The 27,058-nt window shown below is 53.7% G+C and overlaps 1 protein-coding gene across 6 annotated transcripts in view; it reads left to right on the forward strand.

The window, feature by feature from the left end:
- The window catches only part of auts2a (activator of transcription and developmental regulator AUTS2 a), a 435,895-nt gene that overhangs the window by 406,486 nt on the left and 2,351 nt on the right, over positions 1-27,058 (forward strand). For 3 of the 6 annotated variants that reach the window (XM_086160358.1, XM_086160360.1, XM_086160362.1), the window contains 13 exons: positions 715-763; positions 14,873-15,464; positions 18,106-18,410; positions 19,240-19,478; positions 21,481-21,525; positions 22,071-22,166; positions 22,252-22,323; positions 22,474-22,503; positions 24,031-24,102; positions 24,195-24,336; positions 26,183-26,263; positions 26,423-26,506; positions 26,724-26,982. In XM_086160358.1, the coding sequence (XP_086016484.1) occupies positions 715-763; positions 14,873-15,464; positions 18,106-18,410; positions 19,240-19,478; positions 21,481-21,525; positions 22,071-22,166; positions 22,252-22,323; positions 22,474-22,503; positions 24,031-24,102; positions 24,195-24,336; positions 26,183-26,263; positions 26,423-26,506; positions 26,724-26,982 (2,066 nt within the window). Of the gene's footprint in view, positions 1-714; positions 764-6,252; positions 6,315-9,348; positions 9,418-14,872; positions 15,465-18,105; positions 18,411-19,239; positions 19,479-21,480; positions 21,526-22,070; positions 22,167-22,251; positions 22,324-22,473; positions 22,504-24,030; positions 24,103-24,194; positions 24,337-26,182; positions 26,264-26,422; positions 26,507-26,723; positions 26,983-27,058 lie in introns of those variants that run through there. The other 3 variants (XM_086160359.1, XM_086160363.1, XM_086160361.1) reach the window with 3 other exon arrangements.

Genomic DNA, 27,058 nt, shown 5'->3' on the forward strand with positions numbered 1-27,058 from the left:
TCATCGCGTCACGGGAATGCGGCCGTGTGTGTGTGTGTGTGTGTGAGAGTGTGTGTGGTGGGGGGGACCACGCCACTCTGCAGGTGACAGCAACTCCGGAGGTCCACGCAGGAATCCGTCCACCCCCCACGCACACACACGCACACACACACACACACACACACACACACACAAACACTTCCACGGGTGTCGTCCTGCGTTTGCTTTTTTTTTTAAATTTTATTTTTATTTCCACTCAAATGTCGCAGTGTTTCTATATTCTTATTACCCGGTTCTATTTTATTTATTTCTATTATTTTCATGTATTTTTTTAAAATCCCCCCCCCCTACTCACACGCACGCACACACACGCACACACACGTTTTATTGTGAAAAGGCGCCGCTTGTCCGCGGCGGGCTGCTCGGTGGCGGGACAACAGCGCCACCAAGTGGTCAGAAGGAGAACTGCAGCGGTTGAGATGATGTTTGGGGGTCGTGTGTTTTTATTTTTGTGGGGGGGTCCAGACTCTGGGATTCTCCTGTTTAAAATGTTGAGATGTTGACCTCTGACCTCCTGTCAGTGGCGTTAAAATGTAAGAAGGAATAGAATCAGAGCGGCGATGCCGTGGCGAAGCACTTATGTAACGGCGACCCCGGACTGTCCTTCCTCCCGCGTGACGCGTCGGGTCAAAGGTCATCCTCATCCTCACGCCTCCCTCTCTCTCCCCCCTCCAGGTCTCCGATGCCGGATCCGAGAGGTTCTTCAGCGCCGCCGCCGTCAAAGGTAGGTGGATTTATCCTGAACCCTCACACCAGGTGAGGTAGATGTTCCTCCATGTCTGGGTGGATGTCGGGGGTGTGTGTGTGTGTCGGGGTTCGGCGCGCCCCACCACATGTGACCTCGTTACCGAGTCACTAATTTGCTGTTAAAGGCAAACCCATCCCCTCCCTGGGGTAATGGAGGCCCATCGAGTGAATGGGCATTCCTGTTTAATGGGAAAGGGGGGGGGGGTTACACAACAAGGGTTGCGGTGGAAGGAACCGGCGTCCTCCTGCACCCCCATCCCACCCCCCCAACAACATTCTCCCACATTCTGGCCTTTGATCCCCCCCCCCCCCCACGCCCCCCTTGATTTGTGGCGTCCATTGGGCCGGCTCAATGGGCCGGCTCGGCGGGGAGGTTTCCTTTTGAACGTGGACCGACCCGGCTACCCTGAAAGGATTAAGGCCCCCTTTGTGCCGCCTAAATCAACACCCCCCCTTCCCGTAAAAGGAAAGGGGGGGGGGGGGGATGCAGAATGCACGTAGTCCGCTCTCTTGGCCCCCTATTTTTATTTAAATATGTCCTTAACCCCCCCCCCCATTCACCGCCACCATATGTTGAAGAGTCCAGGTGCAGGTTGACGCGTTTATTGGATGTTTGTTCAGAAGCTCTGCTTCAGTCGGGAAACACGAGCAAGGAGTCGGTTATTGAGTTTTATGTGAATGCTAACCTTCGTGCTAAGCTAAGCTGCATGCCCCCCCCCGCCCCGTCGCAATCCAGCGGCGTCGGTAGCGCTCTATCGTGCTAACAGACGTTTAGCGTCCGTTCTAATTGCAGGGCGCCCGCAAGTGTCGGCTAGCCAGCTTGATGCTAACCTAATTTTAGAGAGGGTCTGTGTGTGTGTGTGTTTTTGAGTGTGTGTGGGAGTCTTGTGCACGCTCTGATGCGGACGTCAAGTCCTCAAGTCGTGATTGGCCAAGAGAAGATTGCACCGTGCGACATCGTGTAAGCGCTGCGGCGGCGGCGCTAGCAAGAGAGCGCTTGAGAATAAAAGTAGCTTGTGGCTTTCAAGCAGAGGACGTTGCTTGGGAGACGCCACACACACACACACACACACACACACACCTCACCCGTGCTTTCCTGGAGTTTATGTGTAAATGAGGCTGCGCTACACGGAGGCCGGGGTCTGACGGCAGCGGCGAGGAGAGCGGCGCCAGTGAAGTGTGTCGGGCTCGAGTGCGTCGAGGGAGGGGGGGCGATAATGCGTAATGTGGAAGGTGTAATTTGCGGCGCTGATGCCATTGTTTAAAAAAAGATATAAAAAAAGGAGAAAGAGAAAAGCGGCGGTGAACTCCCCGGGTCGCCGGCGGCGGCCAGATTGCCTGCGAGCGCGTGGCGGCAGCGTGGGAGGGAGCCGATGACGGAGCCGCGCTGCCGAGGGGACGCCGGACGCCGCAATCTGGACCGAGACGGCGGCGGAACCCGAGCCGACGGAAAGACGACCCGGCGACCGTTTACTTTTTGTGCTTCCTGAAAACAAGCTCTTAATTCTTATTTCCCCCAACCGGAGGCCCCCCGGGTGAGGGGTCACAGGGAGGTCACCCCCCCCCCCCCCGCCCATGCAGACTTAAGTGCTGCAATAAAGCATTCTTGTTGTCGCGGCTCACAAACTCAAATCCAAATCAAAATGCTCTTATTGTTATTTAATAAGCGTGAAGGTTTGGAGAAATCAGACGGGGATTCGACGGCTTTAAGTTTAAATAATACACCGGCGGAGTCGCCGAGCGCCCCCCCCACCTCCTCCGCCGCCGCTAAAAGCATTTTAATGCATCTGCAGGGGCAAGAGGAAGCTCAATATCCTGCCCCTCTTCCCTCCTCCTCCCCGACGACAGAGGCTGTATTTCACCTCCGCCTCTGCCCCCGTCTGCTGACGCCGCCGAACAAAGGTTAACAAATCGAGACGAGCGCCGGCTGATTTACCGCGATTCTCCGCCGCCGCCGCCGCGCACGTCTCTCATTTTCATTTCTGGATCGATCGCGGCGGCGCCCGGAGCCCCTTCCGACCCTCCGGGTTTCCCGCGCTTTCCCTCATCCAGGTGGTGGTGAATTCTTGTGGAAATCTTCTCGTCTCGGCGGCCGGACGGCGTTTCAACTCCTCGTCGAGACGAGAAGATTTCCTCAAGAATTCGAGTCGAAAGCCGGGTCGGGCGCGGCGGGGGGGCCGGAACCACGGGAAGCGTGTTGATGGAGGCTTTTGAGGAGATGCTGTGAACACACACACACACACACACACTCAGCAACATAAAGAGGTCATTGAGAGTGTGTTCCTCCGGACCCTGAGGTTAGAGACTAAGTAAATCCATCCATCTTAATGCACTTATTTCAGCACCAGGAGAGCCTGGGGGGGTCCGGAGGGGTCGGGAAGGGGGGCGCTGTGTAAACACGCCTGTATCCGACACGCCGCGGTTAAAACCCGAAGGGCCTGGAACCCATCAGGCCAAAATTAAAGGTCTACATCTCAAACACAAACATTTAAATGGGCTCCACTCCAGAGATCAAAGTGAAAGGCCTTGTGTCGCACACACACACACACACACACACACACCTCCGTCCCCTGCAGTGCCTGCCACGTTGAGATATACGTCGGCGTAGCAGGACTTGCTCACCCCGAAGAGGAGGATGGTTCACTCCTGGATCGGACCAGGAGCTTCTGGTTCTGGTGGAGCTTTTATTTCTGTGTGGAGTCTCCATGTTCTCCTCAAGGTTCTCCGGGATCCTTCCAGATCCAGATGCACATGCAGGAGGTTCACTGGAGACCCGACGTTGTCCAGATGTGTGACAGTTGCGTGTCTATATGGTTGTACGTCTCCATATGTGGCGCTTTAGCAAATGATGGATGAATGACAGGATGTGAGAGTTCTTCTCCATGATTCCACCTTCTTGTCTGCTCCTCAGCGGTTGCGCTTGATGGTACCGCGCAACACCGCCTCCCGTAGGCTACCGGTGGTAGAGCGCCGTTTGTGTCGCTACGCCGCTGAGCTGAGACGATCCCTCGGGGCGTCTGTGGGCTTCCGTGACCCGACCTGGTTCATGAAGATCAGGAAGAGGCGTAGAACCCTCACCTTTTATGAAACCGGTCCGTAACAGCAGGTTTCCGAGACAGAGACCTGCTCGTCCCAGGAGACACCAACACCACCTCCATCACCGACCACCATTGATCCAATGTGACATCAGCCACCCTCCTGCCAATTGTGCGGCACTAACAGGGTCACGGCACCACACACACACACACACACACACACCACTTATCAGGACCATGGCGTTCCCAGTGCGCTCCGTCGGTGTGTTCAGGCCAATTATGCCCCTGTCAGTCTCTGGTCCCGGTGGCGGAGGTGACATTGCCAAAGAGGGAGAGAAAGCAGAACCTCCTTAATGAGGCCTCACGGCGGCTGAGAAGTGTGTGTGTGTGCGCGTGTGTGTGTGTGTAGGTCCACTGCTCTGAAATGAGCATGTTTGGCGCTCCTCGAGCTCCTCCCAGCTCCTCCGAGCCGAGCGCCGTCGCCTCCTCAGCGGACGTCCCAGATGGGATTAGCGCAGCAGAGGAGATTACCTGCTAGCTGCGCTTCCTGTCCCTCCGGGACGCCGCTCACCGCCGGGCGCGGCGCGGCGTGGCGTGCCGAATGCTCGGCGGCCCAGGGTTGCCGCCCGCTGCGGATTTAAAACGCTCACGGATGAGCCGACGCCGGGAGACGCTTCTTTTTCACACAGTCGCTAGCATAGCTTAGCGTAGCTCCGCTTTCCTTGCGCCAAACACGCTATTCATGTAATCGCTCTAATCCAGAAGCTTCCGAGCGGCGCGTTACAGCGAACCGAAGCCCTTTTTTTCTGTTTTCAGCGGCTGCGGTGGAGGGTCAGAGCCCCCCGGGGGCCCCGAGGTGGGTCAATCTGCCGCCGAGGTGAAAAGCGTGATCTCGGCGCTAAAGAGCTGAGACGAGAGGAGAAGTCGCCGGGGCTCTGATCAGGGTTGATGAAAGCACTGCTTTTTAATTGCTCCCACAAGAGGAGAGGTTATCTTTTTTTTCTCCCTCCTCTTCTTCTCATAAATATGCAGGATAGGAATAAGCCCCCCCCCCCCCATAAAAAGCCGCGGGGCAGATTAGCGAGGTGCTACGGAGCAGGAGCTGGGTTTGCTAGCTGAGCTTCGCTCTCAGATCCCTCACACGTGGGAACCGTGAGCGTTGCGTCAAGCAGTGTGTGTGTGTGTGTGTGTGTGTGTGTGTGTGTGAGAGCCCAGGTTCGTCCAGGTCAGTCGTTTTGGTTTTGGGGTTCCAGCGTCCCCCCTCTGCAGGGTTCACTGTAAACGCTGTTGTGGAAAACAAATCCAAGAAAAGGATTTGCTGTTTTTCTTTCTGGGGTCTTCTTCTTCTTCTTCTTCTTCTTCTTCTTCTTCTTCGGTGGCGGCGGCGGCAGCGGCCTGCACGTACAGACTCGGGATTCTTCCGACCCATTTAAAGGCAAAGCCGGGAAGCCGTGTTCAGAGGTTTTTCCCCCCAAACCCTCGGCTTGATCCCCACAAGCGAGCCCGTCTGAGCCCACGTCTTCGGACAGAGGCCACATTGTTCCTCTGAGGCAACCCGAGCTCGGGGGCCGCCGAAAGGAGGGGTGGGGGGGGTCAGGTTGTGCACACACACACCCCCCCCCCCACACACACACACACACACACAATCCTCACTTAAGCTCCGAGGCTTGACGAGGGAGGGGGGGGCTGTTTGGGCCGACGGCGCAGTTCAAATAAACAGCTCGAGGCTGCTGGGGGAGCCGGGGTTAACACACACACACACACACACACACACTTCTCCTTTCTGTCATTGGCGGCTCAGTTGCCGGCGTTCACCACACGGTGTTTCCAGGCCGGAGGGATGAAAGCAGCGGCGGCGGCGGCGGTGGCGGCCATTAACAGCTCTGTTTCTGCTCTGTGTGTCTTGCTAATCCGACTGCAGTGAAACCCGAGCGAGGGGGTAATGAGACGGCACTTGACATGCTCACACACACACACACACACACACACACACACATCAGCTGCTACTGCCGGGGGAAGATTTGGCTACATGCAAGTTGATACCTCGCTTGATCCCGGGACATTTGATCTCGCGCGTTCGGCGCCGCTTTCACATCGTCTGTCGGGCCCGTATGAAACGGCCCCCCCTCCGTTTGAAAGCCGCTGAAAGAGGCCCCGGACTGATGGCTCCCGGGGGACAGATTTCTCCTCCCAGCCCCCCCCCTCCTCCACCCCTCCGCCGCCCCCCCCCTTCGCCCCGGCGCTCCTCCTGTGAAATCGGGCGGTGTCGGCTCAAGCTGTCGCGCCGAGAAAAAGGGCTTTCTGCACCCGGCGCAACAGATGAGGGGTGTCAACACCCCTTTTACAGCAATTTCAGTCACGGAAGAAGAAAAAAATAAAAAGCGTAGTAGCGTCTGTCAGCGTCTGTCCGCGCCCCCGCCGGCTTAACTGACGGGGCTTCGCCCACCGGATCGTTCGCCGTTGGATCCGTCGGACGGTAGTTTTTCTCCTCGCGTAAGTGTGAGCGGCGCGATCGTGCACTGCCATGTTAGCATGTCGCTGCGACCGGCGGGCCTTTGTCTATTGTCGGGGTCGAGCCGCCGCGCTGACTGACAAGGAACACATGTCGCACTCAGCGCGCTTTCAAACGCTCGGGTTGCTCCGACACGCGGTGTTGGGTTTCGGCTCTCCCAGGATCTTCTCGGGAGCTTCTCAGACGTCGGCCTTACGCTAATTCGTCTACCATTTTGACCCCGAAACGCGAATGATAGCCGAGGCATTCGGCCGACGTGCAGCGGCGGGCGTCAGTTTGAGGCTGTGCTGAGGTGTTTGAACTGCTCACACACACACACACACACACACACACACCATAGTCAGCCTGCATGACGGTGTTTGCACAAGATGAGTCAAAGTAGAGCTTCCTCCTTTTTCTCTGAATTCAAACGCCACCCCACCCCGTTTTTAGAATTCATTCATTCATTATCGATATCATTATCGATCGCCACATGAAGAGACCTTCACCCGTCTGGACAGTGTAGGGTCTCCCAGGTTCTCCTGCCATGAGAACCCGGAGGAACCCCGCGGAGAACATGGAGACTCCTGGATGTCCTGGCAGAAGCTCCAATCGCCGTGAAGCTCTTCCTGTTTTTACTTTTCTGCAATGGACTCTGTAATTCCCCCCCCGTGGCGACCGCTCGGCTTGTTGTTTCCACCGAGCCCGCCGCCGCCGCCGCCGCCCCTCCGCGCCCCTGCGACCTGTCATTCCGCACGCCGCTGTTGACTTTCGACCGCAAAAGGCAAATTTATGCGCGCAGCCACTTCTGCTTTCAAGTGAATCCGATCGCCGTCCCGACTTTGCATTTCACAGATCTCTTTATATAGCCACCGCCGAGGCCAGATGCACGGCACGGCGCTCCCTGCGCCCACCTCCACCTCCACCTCCACCTCCGCACCGCTCTTTTATTCAGGCGGCGAAGTGAAATACGGAGGCAATCTCCTCACCTCCGGCGGGCTGCTTTTCCCGGGCAGCGACTCTGACTCTTAAAAGGCACAGAAAGCGAAAGTGAAACCGTGGAAATGTGTCTCAAGTGCGAGAAGGTAAACAAAGTTCATCGGCTGCAAATTTCCCTGGAATCTGCACAATGCAAACAGGATAGGAGGAGTGTTAGCAGGGGGCTAATGGAGGCGTGCGGGGGGTAGGTCATTCATTCATTCATTCATTCATTCATCATGCATGCCGCGTATCCTGCACTCACGCCTGCTGTCTTTGGGCCGGAGGTGGGGTTCACCCTGGAGCCGTCACGGAGCCACATACTTTTCACCGTGGACCAGGGGTGTCAAACTTATTTTGGCCTCATACGGCCTATTTTGATGTCAAGGGGGGCCGGACCAGTAAAAGCATTACCTAGAAGTAACACTAAGTCCAATTTTTTTCCTTTGTTTTCGTGTAAAGGAGAACAAGGAAATTCTGAAAATCTTTTGACATGAGGAAGAACCTGAGATTCATGAGAAGAGTGAGTTTTGAACTGTCTGCTCAGTTCTCTGCATTTTGTTGTATTTTTCTCCACGGCGCGTCTCATCGTGGCACCGAAACTTACTGCATCCACACCGAGCATACAAGTCACTTATTTTATGAAGTGGTCCATTATTTTTTGAAAAACCTTATTCTCCATGTCCAACGACATCTTGGTGACGAGGGTGTCGGGTCCAAGGGAAAAGCGTTTCTAACAAGATGTAAAAATGCTATTTACAGACCCTTTCTGCTGAAAGCTCTGAGTCACGTAGCGTCGTGCCATGTTGCGAACTCCGACTAAAACACTGCACCCCTAACAGACAATATAGGAGCTGCATTTTTATTCTAAAAACTAGTTTCTGATTTTTTTGTTATGTGGCTGGATTGGACGCCCTGATGGGCCGGTACCGTACATTTGACATGCCTGCCCTGGATAATCCAGGCTCTTGTTTCTGTGTCTGACCACTCAGAACGGTGGCAGTTCGACTCCCGTATCCTCCTGTCCGCGCGCCGAAGCGCCCTCGAGCTAACGCGCTAAACCAACAGTTGTTCCAGCTTGCTTCGCTCCTAGTATTGGTGTGTGTGTGTGTGTGTGTGAAATGATGGATGTCATCCAGTGTCACAAGTGGAGACGGTTTGGCAATACCCTTTTTGGCAAAGACAATCCTCCACAGTCTTGTCCTGCTCACCGGGTCACCATAAAACATTTTTCAATTTGCACGGTTGTGTTCTCGCGTCGTTCCGGCGCTTCAGTGAGAAACATTCGCGGGCCTTGCAGAAGTTGGACTGGATGATGGACGTCTGGATGCAAACCTGTTTGTTTTCCGACCCATAAAGCACGTTTTTGTGAAAAGCGGGACGGGTTGGTCGGCCGAGTCGACCGCCACCTTCCCCTGCCGTGGTTACATGTCTCACGTGGCGGTGGTTAGCATCTACGCTAAGACCTCCGGGTGGCCGCTGGGGGAGGACCTGCGAGAAGCCCCATCAGCTGGTTTCCGTGCTGGAGGTCAGCGCAGCTGCTTCGTCTGCGGGTGTACTTTTACAAAGTGCGCTGACCAATTGTTATTTCAAAGCTAGGTGGGGGATCGGCGGCTAACACGCCCCCCCAAACCGAACCCCTCTGCTGGTCACCTGCGCCGGCGTGCCCGTCATCGGGTTCCTGACCCGGCTCCTCTCCCGTTACAGCCCCGCCGGCGTGACCCCGCGCCCTCCGGGATATATAAAGATTTGTTCTCCGCGGGGGCTAATAACCGCCGACCTGGAAACCGGAGCCCGACATCCTCAATGAGCACATACTGTAAAGATGTGTTTGCGGCGGCGGCGGCGTGTTGTTGGCGGGAAGGTGTCCAGGCCGGCTTTAAAAAAAAAGAAATCAGCAGATTTTCCGCATGCTGCCGGGGTGAGAAGTGAGCCTCCAGGGCCGGACGCCTCAGCAGTTCGGAGCCACCGGAGACGGGCGGCCGTAACCGGAGCCCCTGTGGGTGGACGGGTGGCGTCGCCGCCGTCGGTAAATGGCTTCATTATGACTGGCGAGCGGCAAGAGAGAGGAAGGGAGCGGGCGCCGCTGCCGGGGTTTGAATGACGCAGGGATGGATGCCAGCGAAGGTAGGAGTCCTGGCCGCTCCTTTCCCTTTTTTGCAGAGAAATGTTTACCTTCTCGAAAACACCTGGAAGCGCTACGCAGCTAATCCTGCGTCCGGCGTCTTTGCGGCTGAGCCCGGTTCCCCTCGGCGGGAGTCGGAAGTTAGCCGCGGTCGCCGTCGCAACGCAAAAATCGGACGTCGGGAATCCGTTTGGCCTTTCGCAACAAGCGGGGGGTTTGCGTTACCGTTAGCCGATAGCAGCGCGCCGTGATATTCTCACTGAAAGCCGACACATGTCACGCCGACAGTCCGAATACTTTAACCCCCCCCCCCCCCCCCGTTTCCCAACTCTTATTTCTGCTCGGCCCCCCCTCCTCCCACCGGGGGTCTAATGCTAATAAAACAGCTCCAGTCAAAGAGGCTGTCCGGGCCCCTGTAACCCGGCACCCCTCCGGGGTTCGAGAGCCGCTGACATGACGGAGAGTCTGGGAGGGCCGGCGGGGGAGCGTCCGTCATTGTCAGCTCCCCCCCCGGGGTCGACATGTACGCCTGTGCTGTGAATAGGGGAAGGGGGGGGTCACACTGCATGGTGTTAGCGCGCTTAGCGCCGGCTAATGCTGTTAAAGGCATCCGAGCCGAGGCGAGGAGGGATGAGGAGGAGCTAATAGACCGAGGATTCTCCGGAGGCTTTGGCTGTGAGCTCAGGGAAAGAAGAAAATAAAAGCTTCTCCTCAGCTAAGGTTACCGCCACGGGACTCGGGCCTCCCTGCGCGCTGATGTCACCGGAGGGGTTTTAGGCGCGGGGTCGGACGCCGCCTACCGACAACAACAACAACAACAACAACAACGCCGCGTTTTGTAAACTCGCCCCGAGGCCACGAGGAAACGGGCGGCTTCCTGAGGAGATCTGACATGTGAAGCTCCTGTGGAGCTGCAGAACGGAGGAAGGAGGGTGGGCCTCGCTGCAGTTGTGGAAATAAATCCCCCTCCGGTTCGTGTTCAGACCCGGACTGTCTCCACTTTGGGCACCGGAGAGGAATAATAAAACATCAGGGATCTCAAAACAACTTCCAATCACGTCCCGCGTGGGAATTGAGCTCAGATGTCATCCGCTAATATGAACTCCGGGGAATCGCGCCGAGCTGCACCACCACCACCACCCTTCCCAGCGGTTAGATTGTTAGCAGCGCACATGAGAGCCCATGGGCCGAGGAAGGGGTGTTTATTGTTCCGTCCTGTGCGGCTTAGAAGATCTACCGGAGATTTTTTTGTTTTGGCGTTAATGCATCCGCGGGATTCTTCGAGAGCAAATAAACAGCCGCTCACCGAGGAGCTCGTCACCGTCGGGGGAAGGCGGCTGTCAACGTCTAATTTTGTCGTCAAACAAAATGCAGAGATCGAAGAGCGGACGTTTTTCGCCCTTTCTCGAGGCGTCTAAATGGTTTCCAGACAAAAGCCGAGCGGCCAAATTGTCTTAAAAACATATTGTATAACCGGGCGGGCGTGGGCGGGATATATTTCAGGGAGATTTGACTTCCAGCGTCCGGCACTGCCAGCTGACAGACCCTAATTGTAATTAATGTTTACCGAGACGTCCCGCCGAGGGTCTGGTTTTCACGTCGGCGGCGAGCTCTAATGGCGACGTTTATTTATTTTTTGGGTTTTCGGGCAAAGACGGCGTGAGAGGCAGACGGGAAAAGAAAAAAATACAGTGTCATTATGTTTTCAAACCTCCTCCCAACGACGACGGCGGGAGTGAATGCGACCTCGACGTTTATCGGAAGGGAAAATCTTTGTCCCGATGTGTGGATGAGGGAGTGAGTGGCTGTAGAATTTGCCTTTAGTCGTCCCACAGCGGGGAGATGTCAATAAAAATGTCTCTATGTGATGATCAGCGTACAGAATGAATGAATGAAGGTTTGTTTGACACAAGACAGAAGCAACAGGGGATCTGTCAAGCTCTTTCGGGCGATTCCGAAGAACCGATCTCCCGTTATTTTCTCACAATCGTCGGTTGGAAATATTCGGTCCGGGCGTCGTGTCCTGATGTCACCGTTTTCTGAATCGGTTTTGTCCGACGAGTCAAAACATGCAATGGCGTTACAAGTCTGGGCTCTGAGTATCCAGGTGATGCTGGAAGTACCTGCTAACGTGTAGGCTAACGTTAAGCTAAGGGCTCATTTATGCTCAACGTTAATTCCGCATATGGACGAAGCCTTCTGTCCTGTCTGCTGAAGTGATTCGTTGGCCGTTTTTGTCGGAAATCTTCGGCGGATCATCGGTAAGTGTCGCCCAGTCTGGAGTCTAAAGGCTCATCGATGCTCAACGTTAAATCCGCATATGGACGGAGCCTTCTGTCCGTCCTCTGCCTGCACTTCCTGCGTAATCCTTCCCGGGAAGCTCGCGGATGCATAGCCAAATGTAACAGTGCCACCGGAAGTCATGGGGAGGGGGCGTTGTTGTGCGACACGCTCGAGTACAACCGGAGAAAAAGAAGCCCCGTAACTAGGGAGGAGGGTTTTGTCGTCCATATATTTGTTCTCCGGACTGCGCCTCTTTCTTCGAATGATCACCGGCGCCATGTCTAGTAGATGCATCGCTTAGCAACCGTGGCGACTTAAAGGCAGGCGTGGGAAGTATGCTACGTAAGTGTCTTTAGCATGAATAAGATACAACCTGATGGACAGACGGCATTGGCAGCTAACTGCGAAAGTTTGGCAGGTTGTTGCGATTGCATCATGTGACTCCCTCCCCCAAAGTTGTCCAGCATCCTCTTTCCCAACCCTCCCCCACGCCACCCTCGGTTAGCACCTGCTCCCTCGATGCTCTCGACAGCTGCCGCAGCTCCTGGCAGCTCGGCCAGTCAAATTGTCCAAGTTGTTATCTGCTAGCTTAATGTCGGGCGGGAAGCCTGTCGTTCGACCCCTCGTTTGGAAACGACCCAAACGGGAGGATAAAAATAGTCGGGCTGGAATAGCTTACACTTGTTGGTTCGGCCATGACAGAATCAGGGACGGTGCTTCCACTGCCAGAAGAAGCTAATCCAACAAGTGCTTGTCGCTACAAATCGAATCTGAATCATTTACAAGTGATCGGTTAAAAAGGATGATCTCGCCCGAACGCTTGCCTCTCGATTGTCTGATGGGGGGGACGTTAGCGTAGCGGAATTACCCGGCTAATATATTAAAGGGATTGGACCGAGTCGTTTTAGCGTCGCGCGTCATTGCGCGGTGCTCTACGTGATTGAAGCCGCACGACCCCCGAGGGCAACGCAGCCCCGTAAAGGAGTGCGTGGGGTTCAGGGACGCTATTTCAAGGGCGGAGGGGTCAGGATTGACAGCTCGAAATTTCGCGGCAGGCCATCAATTTGTCACGATGTCTGCAGGCTGGTCACATCCGCCCACTCCCACGTGAGCGAGGTGGATTAGCGAGGTGGTTTTGGCCCGGCGCGCTGAGCGCTAATGTGTTTTTCAAGAGGACAGGCGCTGCCCTTTCCAGGCTTTTAGAAGATGATGCTGTCATCGCCGCCTGTTTGTCAATCTTGCACGTGGAGCGCAAAGTGGTGACACGATAAACGAATCCCCTCACGCTCTGCATTAGCGGCGCCGCGCCGTATTAGACGCCACAATGTTGAACAGCGTCTCACTTCGCCAGGCCTTCGGTCGCCTCCGGCTTCAGCCACGCGAGCCATCAGTCTTTCAAACATTAGCCCTCCTGCCTCCGGGGAGTAATATTAGGCGACGGTGCTCGACAGCGGCGGCGGGAAATGAGTCGCATCTCGCGAACCCGAAGGATGATCGCACATCATTGTTTGGCTGCTAGCGGCTAACACGGCGTTAGCATCAGCAGAGGCCTCACCAAGGGACGATGGATCACGCTGAAACCCTAGCGCGGTCCCCTAACATCCCACCCACACCCCTGTACTCCCTTTAAACCAGCCTCTAGCTTCCGGCTCCCCAACTAACCCAAAACACCCGACGTGCCAGTTAATACGCAATAACGCTGAAATGCTGCGAAACAGCGCGTCTCGTAGAGGGGCCGCGCGGGAATCGCGCTTATTTGTTTCCAGGGATGAAGAAGACCGACAAATGAACCCCCGCGGGAGGAGAGCCGGCGCGCACTCGTCTTCTCCGCCCGGCCCTGGAGTCTTCATTATGACCAGAAGAGGCACCTTCTTTTTTAGCAGTTAGCACATCCTCAAAAACAAGAGGCGGACCTCGGGGATCCCGGGGGCAGGCGGGCGGGGGGGGCGTGAGAATGGGGGATATCTTCTCTTATCTCTGGCAGCAGCGGAGTAGTTTGCCAGCAGCCGCCTCTCCCCTGGCCGGTAATAGTGTTTGTAAGCGTAGAAGATTGTGGGTTTCCCGCTCGCCGGTCACACTCCATCGCGAGTGTGAGTCTTAGCTAGCTTTCGGGGTTGACGCCGGTCCGACTTCTAGTAGTCGATTAGAAGAACACCCTCTGGGCGACACGTGTCAACAAGGACGTGGAAGTCGACCCCTTGTCTCGTCTGCGCGCGTCCTACTAGCCCTCTTGATGCTAATGCACGGCGATTTCAGCGGAGGAGGCCCGGCGTGACAGCCTGCTCCCTCCAGCTTCCACCTCGTTGTCGGGTGGAGTATTTATCCGGCTGTCGGCGCGGGAGGAGTCGCCCTCCATCCTGGCCCCGCCGCCGCCTCCTCTTCCTCCTCCGAGACCCGCAGAGAGCTAATTACAGTTTATGTATGCGCCGTCATCCCCCATGAGCCTCCCCGCTTCTTCTGGAGCAGCCAGGCCGACTGCTGATGTCGAGGGAGGTTCCTGCAGAGCGGCACCACAGGACGGAGGCTGTTAGCCGCTGTTGTTTGCAAACGCCCCGCCGGCCGTCCTTGTTCCTCCTCCGGATGGGACGGCAGCATCAATGCGAGGGCTGGTCGGCGACTTAACGCCACGTTCTGCCTTTGCGGAGATGATCCTGAACTAGTGGGTGCACTCTCGTGTGTGTGAGACGGGCGCGTTAGCATGCGTGGAGATATCAGGTGATGCCAGCGCGGCGCGGCGGATTCTCTGGCATGCAGGTGGTAGCCGACGCTGGAGCAGCTGCGAAAACACCCGTCGCTCCTTCATTAATATTGATGCGTCTGCGTTCTGGCCGTGCATTGGGAGAGGAAGGTGGAAGAAAAAATACAACCTTGGAAGGACGGCAAGGTTTTTACGTGCGATGCGAGACCATTTAGCGCCGAACACGGAAAACACATTTGAGCCGAGCGGTTTCTCCTACGGGACGGCGTCAAAGGCTTGGCGAAAGGGGTCGGGAACGGGCGCGATCCCCCCCGGAGGGGCGCGCACGTATGCTCGGCGTAGCTCTTAAAACCGTGTCGTTGGAGGGTCTCGCCTCTCGGCGGGTGCATTAAAATCACAGCTCCGGGCGAGAAGCTGCGACGCTTCCCGTCGGCGCTGTGGATCTTCACGCCCTCCTCTCTCCTCCTTTTCCGCAGTTCCAGATTTCGGCGTCAATGTGCTCTCCGCCAATGGCAGCCAGGAGCCTCGCGGCCCGGGCCTCCTCAAGGTGTCAGGTCTAGAGCGCAGCCAGGAGAGGAGCCAGGAGCCCTGCAGGGACGCCCAGCTCCCGGCGCCCAGCCCTCCCCTTCAGCCTCCGCACTCTCAAGCCCCGCCCCCGCAGGCGGCGCCACCGCCACCGCCACCGCCGCCGCCGCCACAGGCTTTCGCCCCGCAGCCGTTCGCCTCCCAACCCCTGCCTTCGCGTCGTCCCCCGGCGACGGGCCGCCCGCCGGCCCCGGCCTCCGCCCACCCGTCCCCGCACTCAGAGGCTCCCCCAAGGCCTCCGACGCCCGCAGCCCTGCCTCTCGCCCAGGGCCGAGAGCCCACGCCGCCTCCCCCTCCCCGGCCCCAGCCCGACCCGCCGCCGTCCCAGCCCCGGCCCTTACCCGCGCCCGCCATCCACCCGCCCTCGCCGGCCCACCACCCCCACCAGCAGCACCCCAGCCAGGCAGGGCCGCACCGGCCCCCCTCCCGCTGCCATCCCCGGCCCCTCTCCGCCTACAACGGCCTCAACCTCAACGGCCACAGGTAAGGCTGCACAACACCCACGTCCTCCTGCATGGTGATGCAGAAAATTCTGATAAAAACCTACCTTTGCGCGCGCTCTCAAACACACTCGAACGTCCCTACAGCTGAAAGTACATCAATCAGACGGTACCATCATTTCCTGGACTAGTGAGCGCATCTGAAGATAATAAAGATAATAAAATAAATATGTGTCTACATAAATAGGCCACGCTTGTCCGGAAGCTGCAGGTGTCCACGTTGTAACGAAATATTTACACACGTTTTTTTTTTACACGTCCACAAATACGTACTGGACATGTTTTGTTCCGAACAGAAACGCGGCAGATGAGAAAGACAACAATAATAATTGTAATAATAAATAACGCAAGGAAAAGTCCATTGGTTTTCCATCCCTGCTTCGTTCTCCACCAGCTGATCGCTATCTTCTTCTTCTGCTGGCTGCGCACTAAGACCGTTTAAGTCGTCTTCTTGGGTGTCGGAATTGAACGGCCCCAGAATTTCACGGTCCGATGTGATCAGGCTAAATGTTTTAGTGACGGGAAGCTCATTGACCCGAAAAATTAGCGTTAACCCATAAATTAGCCGCACCGTTGTTTAAGCCGCAGTGTTCAAAGCGTGCGGAAAGCAGTAGCGGCTTCTCGTCCAGAAACGACGGTGGAAGGCTCTCGCGGGTCAGATTGGCAGCGTGAACATTAACAGCAGAACAAATTCACACAGCCTGAAACCTTTCTGTTTTTTAATCTTACATTTTCAGCCTTTCATAACCTTTTATGTGCAGAAAGGATCTCGCGGCGTCGCGTAGCGTGTTCATGCCAGTCAGGAACAACAGTGGCATTTCTGGTGATTTACGACTGAAATGAATGTAATTCTTCTTTTTAATAACAATATATAGTAAGTTGCAGGGAAAGAGGACTACAGATGTAGTATTTGCTTTGAGAATGCTAATAGAGAAGTACGGAGAAGGCCAGGGCGAGCTGTATTGCGCTTTTGTAGACCTAGAAAAGGCCCATGACAGGGTGCCAAGAGAGAAGCTCTAGTATGAGGAAGTCTGGAGTGGCAGAGAATTATGTTAGACTGGTGCAGGACATGTATGCTCGCTGTGAGACACTGGTGCGGTGTGCTGTAGGGGTAACAGAGAAGTTCAAGGTGGAGGTCGGACTCCATCAGGGATCAGCTCTGAGTCCCTTCTTGTTTGCAGTGGTGATGGACAGATGAGGTTGGACAGGAATCTCCATGGGCGTTGCAGATGTTTGCAGATAACATTGTGATCTGTAGTGAAAGCGGGGAACAGGTGGAGGTATGCTCTGGAGAGGAGAGCAATGAAGATTAGTCACAGCAAGATCAAGTAGTTGGAGGATTTCAAGTACTTAGGGTCAACAGTCCAGTGCATGGGACAGTGTGGACAAGAGGTAAAGAAACAGGTTCAAGCAGGTTGGAATGGGTGAAGAAACGTGACAGGGGTACTATGAGATTGAAGACTATCAGTGGTGAGAGCAGCCATGCTGTATGCTCTACAAACAGTGACAATGACCAAAAGACAGGGGGCAGACCTGGAAGTCGCAGAGATGAAGATGTGGAGGTTCTCTTTGGGAGGGACGAGGACAGATGAGATCAGGAATGAGTCTACAAGTTTTGGAGAGAAGGTCAGAGAGGCCAGACTTAAATGGTTGGGTCATGTACAGAGGAGGGAGAGTGAGTATGTTGGTGTATTGGATGGATGGTGGAATTGGAGGTGCCGAGGAAGATCAAAGAAGATTTATAGACATAGTGAGAGAGGATATGAAGATAGTTGGTGTGAGAGAGGAGGATACAGAGAAAGGACAAAGAGAATTTGTTTCAGGGGCGCAGGACATGTATGACTGAGACAAATTTACATAGACACTCTGTTCATGTCCAAACCATGGTGAAGATCTGACTAAAAGGTTGCTGCTTAAGGTGGAGCTACCAGGCAGGAGGTCTAAAGGAAGACCAAAGAGAAGATTGATGGAGGTAGCCAGAGAAGATATGATGTGAATTGTGAATTCATAGTGAATATATTGGTATTATACTGGAATTGGACCAAAGAGATTTAGGGAGATGAGGGAGGACGTGAAGGTAGTTGGTGTGAGAGAGGAGGATCCCGAGAACAGGGTCGAATGGAGAAGGTGGATCCACCGTGGAGACGCCTGAAGGCAAAAGCACAAAGGACAAGAAGGGGGAAAATAAGGCGAGCCGAGCGTCTCCGAGGAGGTCACTCAGATCATCTGAGACGCCTTCAGAAGCCTCTCAGCGCCGCCACCGGCTCGGCCTCGCAGGTTCTCAGGATTTGGCGAGGCCCACCTCCCCGCCGGGGCCGCTGGCACCTGCTGCGAGGACCCGCAGCCAGGACCCGCAACCGGGAGCCAGCGCTTCAAATGAGCTTTTAGGCTTAGCGAAGGGGGGTGCGCGTGACACACACTCTCACACACACACACTACAAAAGGCTGTTTTTTTCCATACATGGGAATACAAACCGCCTCTCTTCAGATGCACGTTCAGACAGATGCCGGCGGCGCCCCGTTCGCATCCAAAGAACGGCGAGGACGGGTTCTCTCGGAGCAGATGGCGGCCAGGAGACGCCGCCGTTCACGTCCGGTTTAACGTTTTTCTCTTTTCTCCGCAGCAGCAGCAGGAGCAGCACCCCGGGCTCCAAGCCCCACGGGCCCCCAGGTCCGCCGCCGCACCACCACCACCACCACCACCACCACCCGTCACCTTCTGCGCAGGGCGCCATCGCCGCCGCCTTTCCCCTGCCCCTGGCGGCCAATCAGAACACCCCCCACGGCTTCCCCCCTGCCTTGCAGACCTCGCCGCACCCACATCACCCCAATATGTTCGCTCCTCCAGCGGCCTTACCTCCACCGCCGCCGCTGACGTCGAGCACCCTGCCAGTACCGGGACATCCCGCTGCCGGGAGTGCCTACTCAGGTAACTCCCTCCCCACAGCGCCCCCTAGTGGCGGGGAGGTGCGAACGGCTTTTTTTTAGTGAGACGCCAGCGGTTTGCCGGCGGTTTTATTACATGTAAGAAGCAAATCTCCACGTGCACGGGCATTCGTGTTGTCACTGGCAATGTTCAAGAAGCCATTAGAGACCACGGCGAGGAAAATGTCAGGGTCTGGGTGGGAAAAGGAGACGGCGCTGGTGGCGCTCCTCTCAGTTTTCACAAGGTGTGTGAAAAATCAATCCGGTCGGTTCGGAGACGGGTTTCCTTCAAAAGACGCTAATGAAATTTTTAGGAAGAAAAAATTCCGCCGCCGCTCCAATACGACCCGGGCGAAATATCACGGCGAGCCGGGCCTGGAAGGGACGGGTCGGGTCGCTCCGGATGAGATGTGATCTCTGGCAACGGGCCGCGTGGAATTAGAAGAAAAGCCCGTGATTACTCGAAATCCATTCCCCCTCTGCGGCCCGCGATAATTGCAACAACAGATGTCGTCCCGGCGGTGGATCAGATCGCCGCCGCCGACATCCCAGCAATCAGAGCGGCTCCTCGCTGTTTTTTTCTATCATGCATTTGGCGGCGGCCCGTCTGGGGGGGGGGGTTTCCGCTCTTAGACTTCCCGAGCCCGACACGGCGAAACCAGGGACGCTGTTATTTCCCTGGAAATAAACCCGACCGCCAACGGCGTTTAATCACAACTCGCTCACACGTGTCTGCGTGTTTAAATACATGATTGCTAGCCGTCTATGTGCGTGTGTGTGTGTGTGTGTGTGTGTGCAACAAAAGCCCTCCCTGATGTTCCCTCTCCCCGCAGAGCAAGACCTCCTGCGTCAGGAGCTCAACACCCGCTTCCTGGCCTCGCAGAGCGCCGACCGCGGCGCCTCGCTGGGGCCTCCGCCCTACCTGCGCACCGAGTTCCACCAGCACCAGCATCAGCACCAGCATCAGCACCAACACACGCACCAGCACACCCACCAGCACACCTTCACGCCCTTCCCCCACGCCATCATGCCCACCCCAGCACCGTCCATGGTGCGTACCCCTGCCAGAAATGTGAGGATAAGTAGAACGCAACTGTGTTGGGTCTGGGAGGGGGTTATATTTCTGCTAATGACTTCTACATGTGTGTGTGTGTGTGTGTGTGTGTGTGTGTGATGACCGTGCGTGTCCGTCCGCATCACAATGATGCTTTCATTCCCTCGGAAAGCGTCCCTTGCCAGATTTGAACGCCGTTATTTTTCCAAAATTGGCGAGTGCTTAGAACGCAGCCTTCTCATTCGCTGTGGGTTGAATGACATCATCTTGACATCGTCCATTCCTGGCGGAAACCTTTAGACCCCTGCTATTTGTTGGGAAGACCGCAGGCAATTGGGGTGGTTGGGCTTTCACACACAAACACACACACACACACACGCACAGATCCTGACTGCCTGGTCCAAAGAGGTTTACTCAGCCCTGATTTTGCCTGAAAGGCAGCAACACCGGGCGTCTGACAGCTAATGAGCCTATAAAAAGGCTCTTTATGGCTCCAGTGTTTAGTCTCCATCGGTGGGGGGGGGTTTGGGGGTGCAGTTGGGGGGGTGAAGGGGGGGGTCTCCTGAGCCTGACACTAAAAGGAGCCCCCAAATGATCTACAAGCCCCCCCACTTCTCCTCAGGTGGTCGTGAAAGGGGAGGATGATGTTCAAGAAGTCCCTGGTGACGATTGAGAAACTGAATCCCAAAGCTCTTTACCTGATTGTGTTCAGGCGTGTGTGTGTGTGTGTGTGTGTGTGTGTGTGTGTGTGTGTGTGTGTGAGAGAGAGAGAGAGAGGAGGATACTAGATCATTACTCAAAATACATGACAATAAGTTTTTTATGTCTTTAAGTATAAGATGAGATCAGATTTAAAAAAACGATAATGAAGGACAGTCGGGATCGAACGAAGTCGCTGCGATCTGTTAACATTATCAATTTGAATTTGATTGATAATCTCCGTGCACGATTTAAAGCGGGATTCGGCAACCTTTACCACTTTAAGAGCCATTCGGAGCCGTTTCCCCAAAGTAAAGAAAACACCGGGAGCCACACAACCCTTTTGATATTTAAACTGAATATAACGTTACATATTTTTTTTGGCCTTATTCTAGGGATCCAAATGCACTGCGGTAGGAATTTGACTGTCTAGGGAAACGTGTTTCTACACTGTGCACGTGACAAGAAACGCTTTGAATGGAGAAACTAAATGTGATGCGATGAACAACTGCAGAGAAAACCTAATGACTTTTTTTTTTGCATGCAACAAAACATTTGGACATTTGGTTGAAGGTCACTTTTAAGAAAAATACTCAAATCCTATTTGATTCCTTTTTGTATTTATGAAAAAAAAACTTACAGGCACGTGCAGTCGTTTATTAAAGTTGACATATATATTCTAACAAGCTTTATTTAGATGTTAAAAGATCATCATTTCCAAATTTAATATTACATTTTAAAAATGAACAAACTAAAATAAAATTCATTTTAATTAAATATTTGTTGATTATTTTCAAAAAGCCACTGGGAGCCGCGTCAGACGGACCAACAGCCTTAGCCTTTAGTAAAGATTTTACCAAATGAGTGCTTGCACATGTAGATTCTGCCTACATTGGGAATTTGCTTTGAAAAATATAGAGAAATATAGAGAAATAAGATCACAAACAAAGCAATTTCATCTTTTCCATCAGCATTTTAGCAGCAAAGCAGACAATAACTGGTTTTGTTACTTGAAAAATACATTGTAAAATAAACTAAACAGACCTGTGACTGTATAAACATATCTTGAAGGATATTATCAAATTAAATTATTAATATTATTAAAATGATTAAAAATGGAAATCAAAAATTACCATATATTAGGCGTGAGAAGCACAATACCTGATGTATAGTACTGTGCAAAAATTGTATGTACTGTTTGCATGACTGTGAGCGTGTGTGTGTGTGTGCGTGTGCGTGCGTGTGTGTGTGTGTGTGTGTGTGTGTGTGTGTGTGTGACGTTGCACGCTTGTGCTCAGCTCTCCTCTCGTTCCTCCCGCAGTTTGACAAATACCCGACAAAGGTCGACCCCTTCTACAGACACAGTGTGAGTTCCCCGACTGCGCTGTTGCACGTGACCCCATTCCAGCCCATGCCTGTGTGTGTGTGTGTGTGTGCGCGTGTGTGTGTGTGTGTGTGTGTGCGTGCACATTTTATTCCATGCAACCACTCATCCGTTTCTTACCGGACATCACCGCCGTCCCACCAATATTCATCCTGAGATGAATATTGAGATGATGGTTAAGCCCCGCCTCCTAGGGGGCGGGGCTTAACCGTCAACTCTCAACCTTAATGTCAGTCGTCAATTCAAAATTGTGCAAGTGTTATTTGCAGTCCTTATGTCCTCTATTGTAAGTCGCTTTGGATAAAAGCCTCTGCCAAATGTAATGTAATGTAAAATTTCTTCCAAGAAAATGTAGGCGGAGATTTCTTCTGTTATTGGCCAGCAGTAAATTTAAATTTAAATTTAAAAACACAATATTCGTCGTTCACGCCGTCTCCCGCCGCCTCCCGCCGCCTCCCGCCGCCGTCCTGCGTCTCGCCAACATCCTCTGACTTCCTGTCCTGTCGTCTTCTTCCCGCCTGCTGCAGCTCTTTCACTCTTACCCACCGGCCATGTCCGGCCTCCCGCCCGTCATCCCTCCGACCGGGCCCTTCAGCTCGCTGCAGGGAGCCTTTCAGCCCAAGGTGACACACACACACACACACACACACACTTGGTTGCTATTTAGGCAAGAATCCCGTTTGGACCCCGCCTCTCATCCTTTTCCAGACCTCGAATCCGCTCGATGTGTCCACGAGACCCGGGGCCGTCCCGCATACGTTCCTCCAGAAGGACCCCAGGGTAAGCCCCGCCCCTTTTTGGGGTCGGGGGCGTGTCCAACGCCCTCGGCTGACATTTGATTGGCTGTTGATGTTTTTCGGTGCGGTCTAATTGCTGGAGTCATTAAAAGTGATTGGATTCTCCTGCCTCCCCATCTTTTGTCTCCTGCAGCTAACGGATCCGTTTCGGCCCATTCTCAGGGTGAGTCACACACACACACACACACACACACACACACACACACACAAACACACTGTTACCGGGGCAACGATTAAACAGGACCATCACTGAAAGAGCAACAAGGCCATATGTTTAATTTATATCCACATATATGTATGTTTTTATCTGGTTTGCAGTGGTGATGGACAGGCTGAGGTTAGACAGGAACCTCCATGGAGGTTGCAGATGTTTGCAGATGACATGGTGATCTGTGGTGGAAGCAGGGAACAGGTTGAAGAACATCTAGAGAGGTGGAGGTATGCTCTGGAAGGTGGATTCGCTGTGGAGATCCCTGAAGGGAAAACCAGAAGAAGAAGATATTCTAAGTTTTTATATATATAGATGAAGGTTGCAGTGGTTGGAGCCTCTGGCTCACAGCGAGAAGGTCCCTGGTTGGATTCCTCGTTCTGTGTAGAGACTTTCTTTGTTCATGCGGTTCCTCAGGGTTCTCCAGGTTCCTCCCACAGTCCAAAAACATGCAGGAGGTTCAACGGAGACCCTGAATTGACCAAATGTGGTCCACCTCTCGCCCAATGGCGGCAGGGATAGGCTCCGCCCCCTTTTGACCCTGAGTGCAGGTAGAGGTCAGGCCGGCGTTCGCTCCCACCTCGTTGCTGAACCCATCCTCACTCCTAATGCGCGAACGTTTCCTCGATTTAAGAATGTTGCCATTTTGCGCCAAACGTAGAGCGTCTTGTTGTCAACATTCTATATCTAAACCTAACGTACATGATAATAACAAAAGTCATATTAGTCGATCTTTCTTCGTCTGGCTTCGTTCCCTCGGAAACTGTTTGGTTTTCTTTACTCAGCGCCATTTATCTGCTTGCGTCCCATTGATTCATTCATGTTCTGCTCTATTCCCATCGTCTTCTGCGTGAATGATAGCCTTCATTAGCACGTCTCGTACACACAAATGTACAGTAACATTATGTTGAAGCACAGCACGTAGCGCTATGATAAGAAATGGTAAGCGAACTATGTACTGTTCTCTGATTGGTTTGTCGTCACCAGCGATAGCGGACAGCTAAAGTTAGCGTGATGTTGGAACAACGTTGTATTCCAGCACTACATAATTAGTTATCTGAAGATGCGACCCGTATCCAACCATTTTAATACGACCTTCCTGTGTCAGGTGGGAAAGGTCCGATAACCAATCGAGCGGCGCGGCTTCGTCGTTTCCCGAAGTCGCACTAAAACATTTTGACGGATATTTGGTTGGGAGTCAGTAAGCACAACAAGAATTCACACAGATTATAAAGAGCATTTTGAGAAAAGTTAAGGCTTTTAAGTGCGCCTTATAGTGCGAAAAATACGGCAACTATTTCCCACATTTTGTAACTGAGGAATCAGGTTTGAAAATAGCCGCTTCTCCAGATTCGTCGCTAAATGGGAGCCCTAATGCTAAGTGATGCGTAGCGGGTGGCGCCCCCTGGTGGCCGCTTGCCAACACCGCCGTCTCCGAGCTCATCACCGACTCATCAGCGAAGTTCTGTCTTCTGCTTACAGAAACCGGGCAAATGGTGCGCCATGCACGTGCACATCGCCTGGCAGATCTACCACCACCAACAGAAAGTAAAGGTGAGGACTCATCCGCCGCCCCGTGGGGAATTCTTGGTTCTCCGAAGGTGTTTTTTAAATGTGTTCCCGCCCGTCCGCCTGCCGTCCTCCAGCAGCAGATGCAGGTCGACCCCCACAAGCTCGACTTCGGCCTCAAGCCCGAGTTCCTGAGTCGACCCCCGGGCCCCAGCCTCTTCGGCGCCATCCATCACCCCAGCGACCTGGCTCGGCCCGCCACGCTCTTCTCCGCCGCAGGTGAGTGATCGGCCGATCGCGTGGATCGGTGCCGGCTTTGTGGGTTTCGCCTCCCGGAAACGCGACCGCAAAGTCGGTATTAAAAGACGCCGCCTCTCCGGGGTTGACGTTAGCTTCGTTAGCCTTAGCCGCAGCGTCGCTAATCCCTCTAGGTCAGGGGTGTCAAACTCATTTCTCATGGCGGGCCACATACGGCCTCGGTAGATGTCAAGTGGGCCGGACCATTAAAATAATAGCATACTCAACAATAAATAACCAAAATATCATGTCTTTCCTCTGTTTTGGTGTAAAGAAGTACAAGGACATTAGAAAATCTTGGAATTTAATGACCAATCCTTTTACAAAACATTTCGTGAAACACCTCATATTTCCTTAGACAAAAGTGCAATTTACTTCTATCATTCACATGTTTGCATTGCAATCATGTGATCATGTGATCCCACTGATTGTACAAAGGCACAAAACTTTAACAAGAAATTGGTATTGAAAAATATAGTAATGCACTTTAAGATTAAATGAGACTTATAAAGAAAGGGATTTTTAAACCATTTACACACGTGCATATAAAATCTAAATTGAATCCCTGCCTTCACCCTCCAAACTAAAAAGAGTGCTATTAAATGTGTAAGGAAGAAAGTATTCCCCTGTAAATGTGTAAACTTCATCCATGACACATGCAAACACATACAATACATACTGAAAATGTATGGAGTTGCATGAACAGTAGAATTCCAACATACTAGTTTGTAGTGAAGCTGGTGACTTAACTTTAAATTGCACATATTCGCTAGCAATTAGCTAGCTGGCTTTTACCGCTGCTTCTCTGATTTCTCAGCTCTGGGTGAAAGTGGACGCTGTTTCCTCAGACCTGCCAGCGATTGGTTGATCTTATCTCTTCTCAGTTTCTTTACAAGCTGTCATATTTTTCGCGGTGATGAGTCTCGTAGCGGCGCCGAATATTATATTCCTAAAATACCGAAACTTGTTGCAAACACGCTAAGCACAAAGGTTGACGTCGTCATTTTTTCTTTGAAAATTCTACACTTTTTAACTACTTTTCTCTGTTTTGATAACGACATTTTGGCTAATGAGGGCGTAGCAGGAGCTAGAGAACAGGGTAGAAACAATGTCATAACAAGCAGCAGGTGGTGCATTGATAACGTCTGCTGATTGGTCCGTCTCAGTGATGCGGATTGTCGACTACTCTGACCAAAATAGTGCGCCTCCTAGCGGAAAATTCTCCAATTGCACTTAATTAAAAAAAAATAAATCCTTGTCTTTTAAGCATTTTTTCATTTTCAAATTATCCTGCGGGCCTGGTTGAATCCCCTTGCGGGCCGGTTCCGGCCCGCGGGCCGTATGTTTGGCACCCCTGCTCTAGGTGTTAGCGGTTAGCGGTTTAAAAGCTAACACCGCCACCAGTTCATCCCTTGAGATGAAGTTGCAGTCTCCAGTGAGAGTGGGAGGAGGTATCCTCCTAAGGAGGAGGAGAAGGTGAGCAGAAGACCTGGATGTGAATGAGAGGAACCCAAGAGGAACAGCGAGGTGGAACAGAAAGGTGGAGAAGAAGGGAGAGGGAGGATGGAGAGGATCAGGAAGGAGTCCATCAGGAGGACAGCACATGTTAGATGTTCTGGAGATAAAGTCACATCGAGATGCGCCGAGGAGGAGGAGGAGGTGGTGAAGACCAGAGAGGAGGTTCATACATGGAGGGAAAGAGGGCAGGAAGTTAGTAGGTGTGAGATGATTGGCGATGGAGACCCCAGAAGGTAGGAATAGAAGAAGAAGCTTCTCAGTAGGATCTCCTCTAACCTCTGTTGTGTCTCCATCCTTCTCCTCTCCTCAGGTCCGACCCATCCATCAGCAGGTCCCTTTGGTCACCCGCCCCACCACCCCGGAAACTTCCTCACCCCGGCAGCTCACCTAGGTAGGACCCGATCTCCTCGGGGTTCCTCTGGGTTCTCCGGGTTCCTCCCGCTTTCCAAACGCATGCGGGAGGTCCATCGGAGACCCGACGTCGTCCAGATGTGTGGATTCGAACGAATGAACGGTCCGGAGATATGAAACCTCTGGTGTCTCCTCACAGAACCCTTCAGCAGGCCGTCGTCCTTCGGAGGTCTCGGCTCCCTCAGCTCCTCGGCCTTCGGCGGCCTGGGAAACCCTGCACTAAGTGAGTGTCAGCCTCGTGCACGTGGCTCCACCTCCTCTTGCATCTCCACCTCTTCATCCATGTCCTCCACCTCCTAAACCTCTTCAACCTCCATCTTCTCTACCACCTTCTCCTCCGCCCCTTGTCAACCTTCCTTCTCCTCCTCCGCTCATCTTCTGCCGACATCTTTGCCGAGATTGGCATTTAACTTGCGTCCCTCTGCTCTTTCCGCGTGTTGAATCCCTAACAGCGGCCAACTCCGTGTTCGGCCACAAAGACGGCCCCAACGCACAGCAGCACTTCGGCGGAGGCGGCGCCGGCGGCGGCAACGGCGGCCACCAGGAGCCTTGGAACCGCCTCCACCGCACGCCTCCCTCCTTCCCCACGCCGCCGCCCTGGTTGAAACCGGGCGACTCGGAGAGGAGCGCCTCGGCCAGCTCGCACGAGAGGGACTCGGACAAACGGGACCCGCCGGTCGGGAAGGAGGACAAGGACAGGTGGGTGATCGGATCCGTCGGCGCGACCGCGGTTACGGCGGCGGAGGAGCAGCGCCCGATTGAACGTTTCCGCGGC

Source organism: Fistularia commersonii, chromosome 15 (genome assembly GCF_037954325.1).
Source record: "Fistularia commersonii isolate RoL2024-O1a breed Wild chromosome 15, RoL_Fcom_v1.0, whole genome shotgun sequence".
Lineage (NCBI taxonomy): Eukaryota > Metazoa > Chordata > Actinopteri > Syngnathiformes > Fistulariidae > Fistularia > Fistularia commersonii.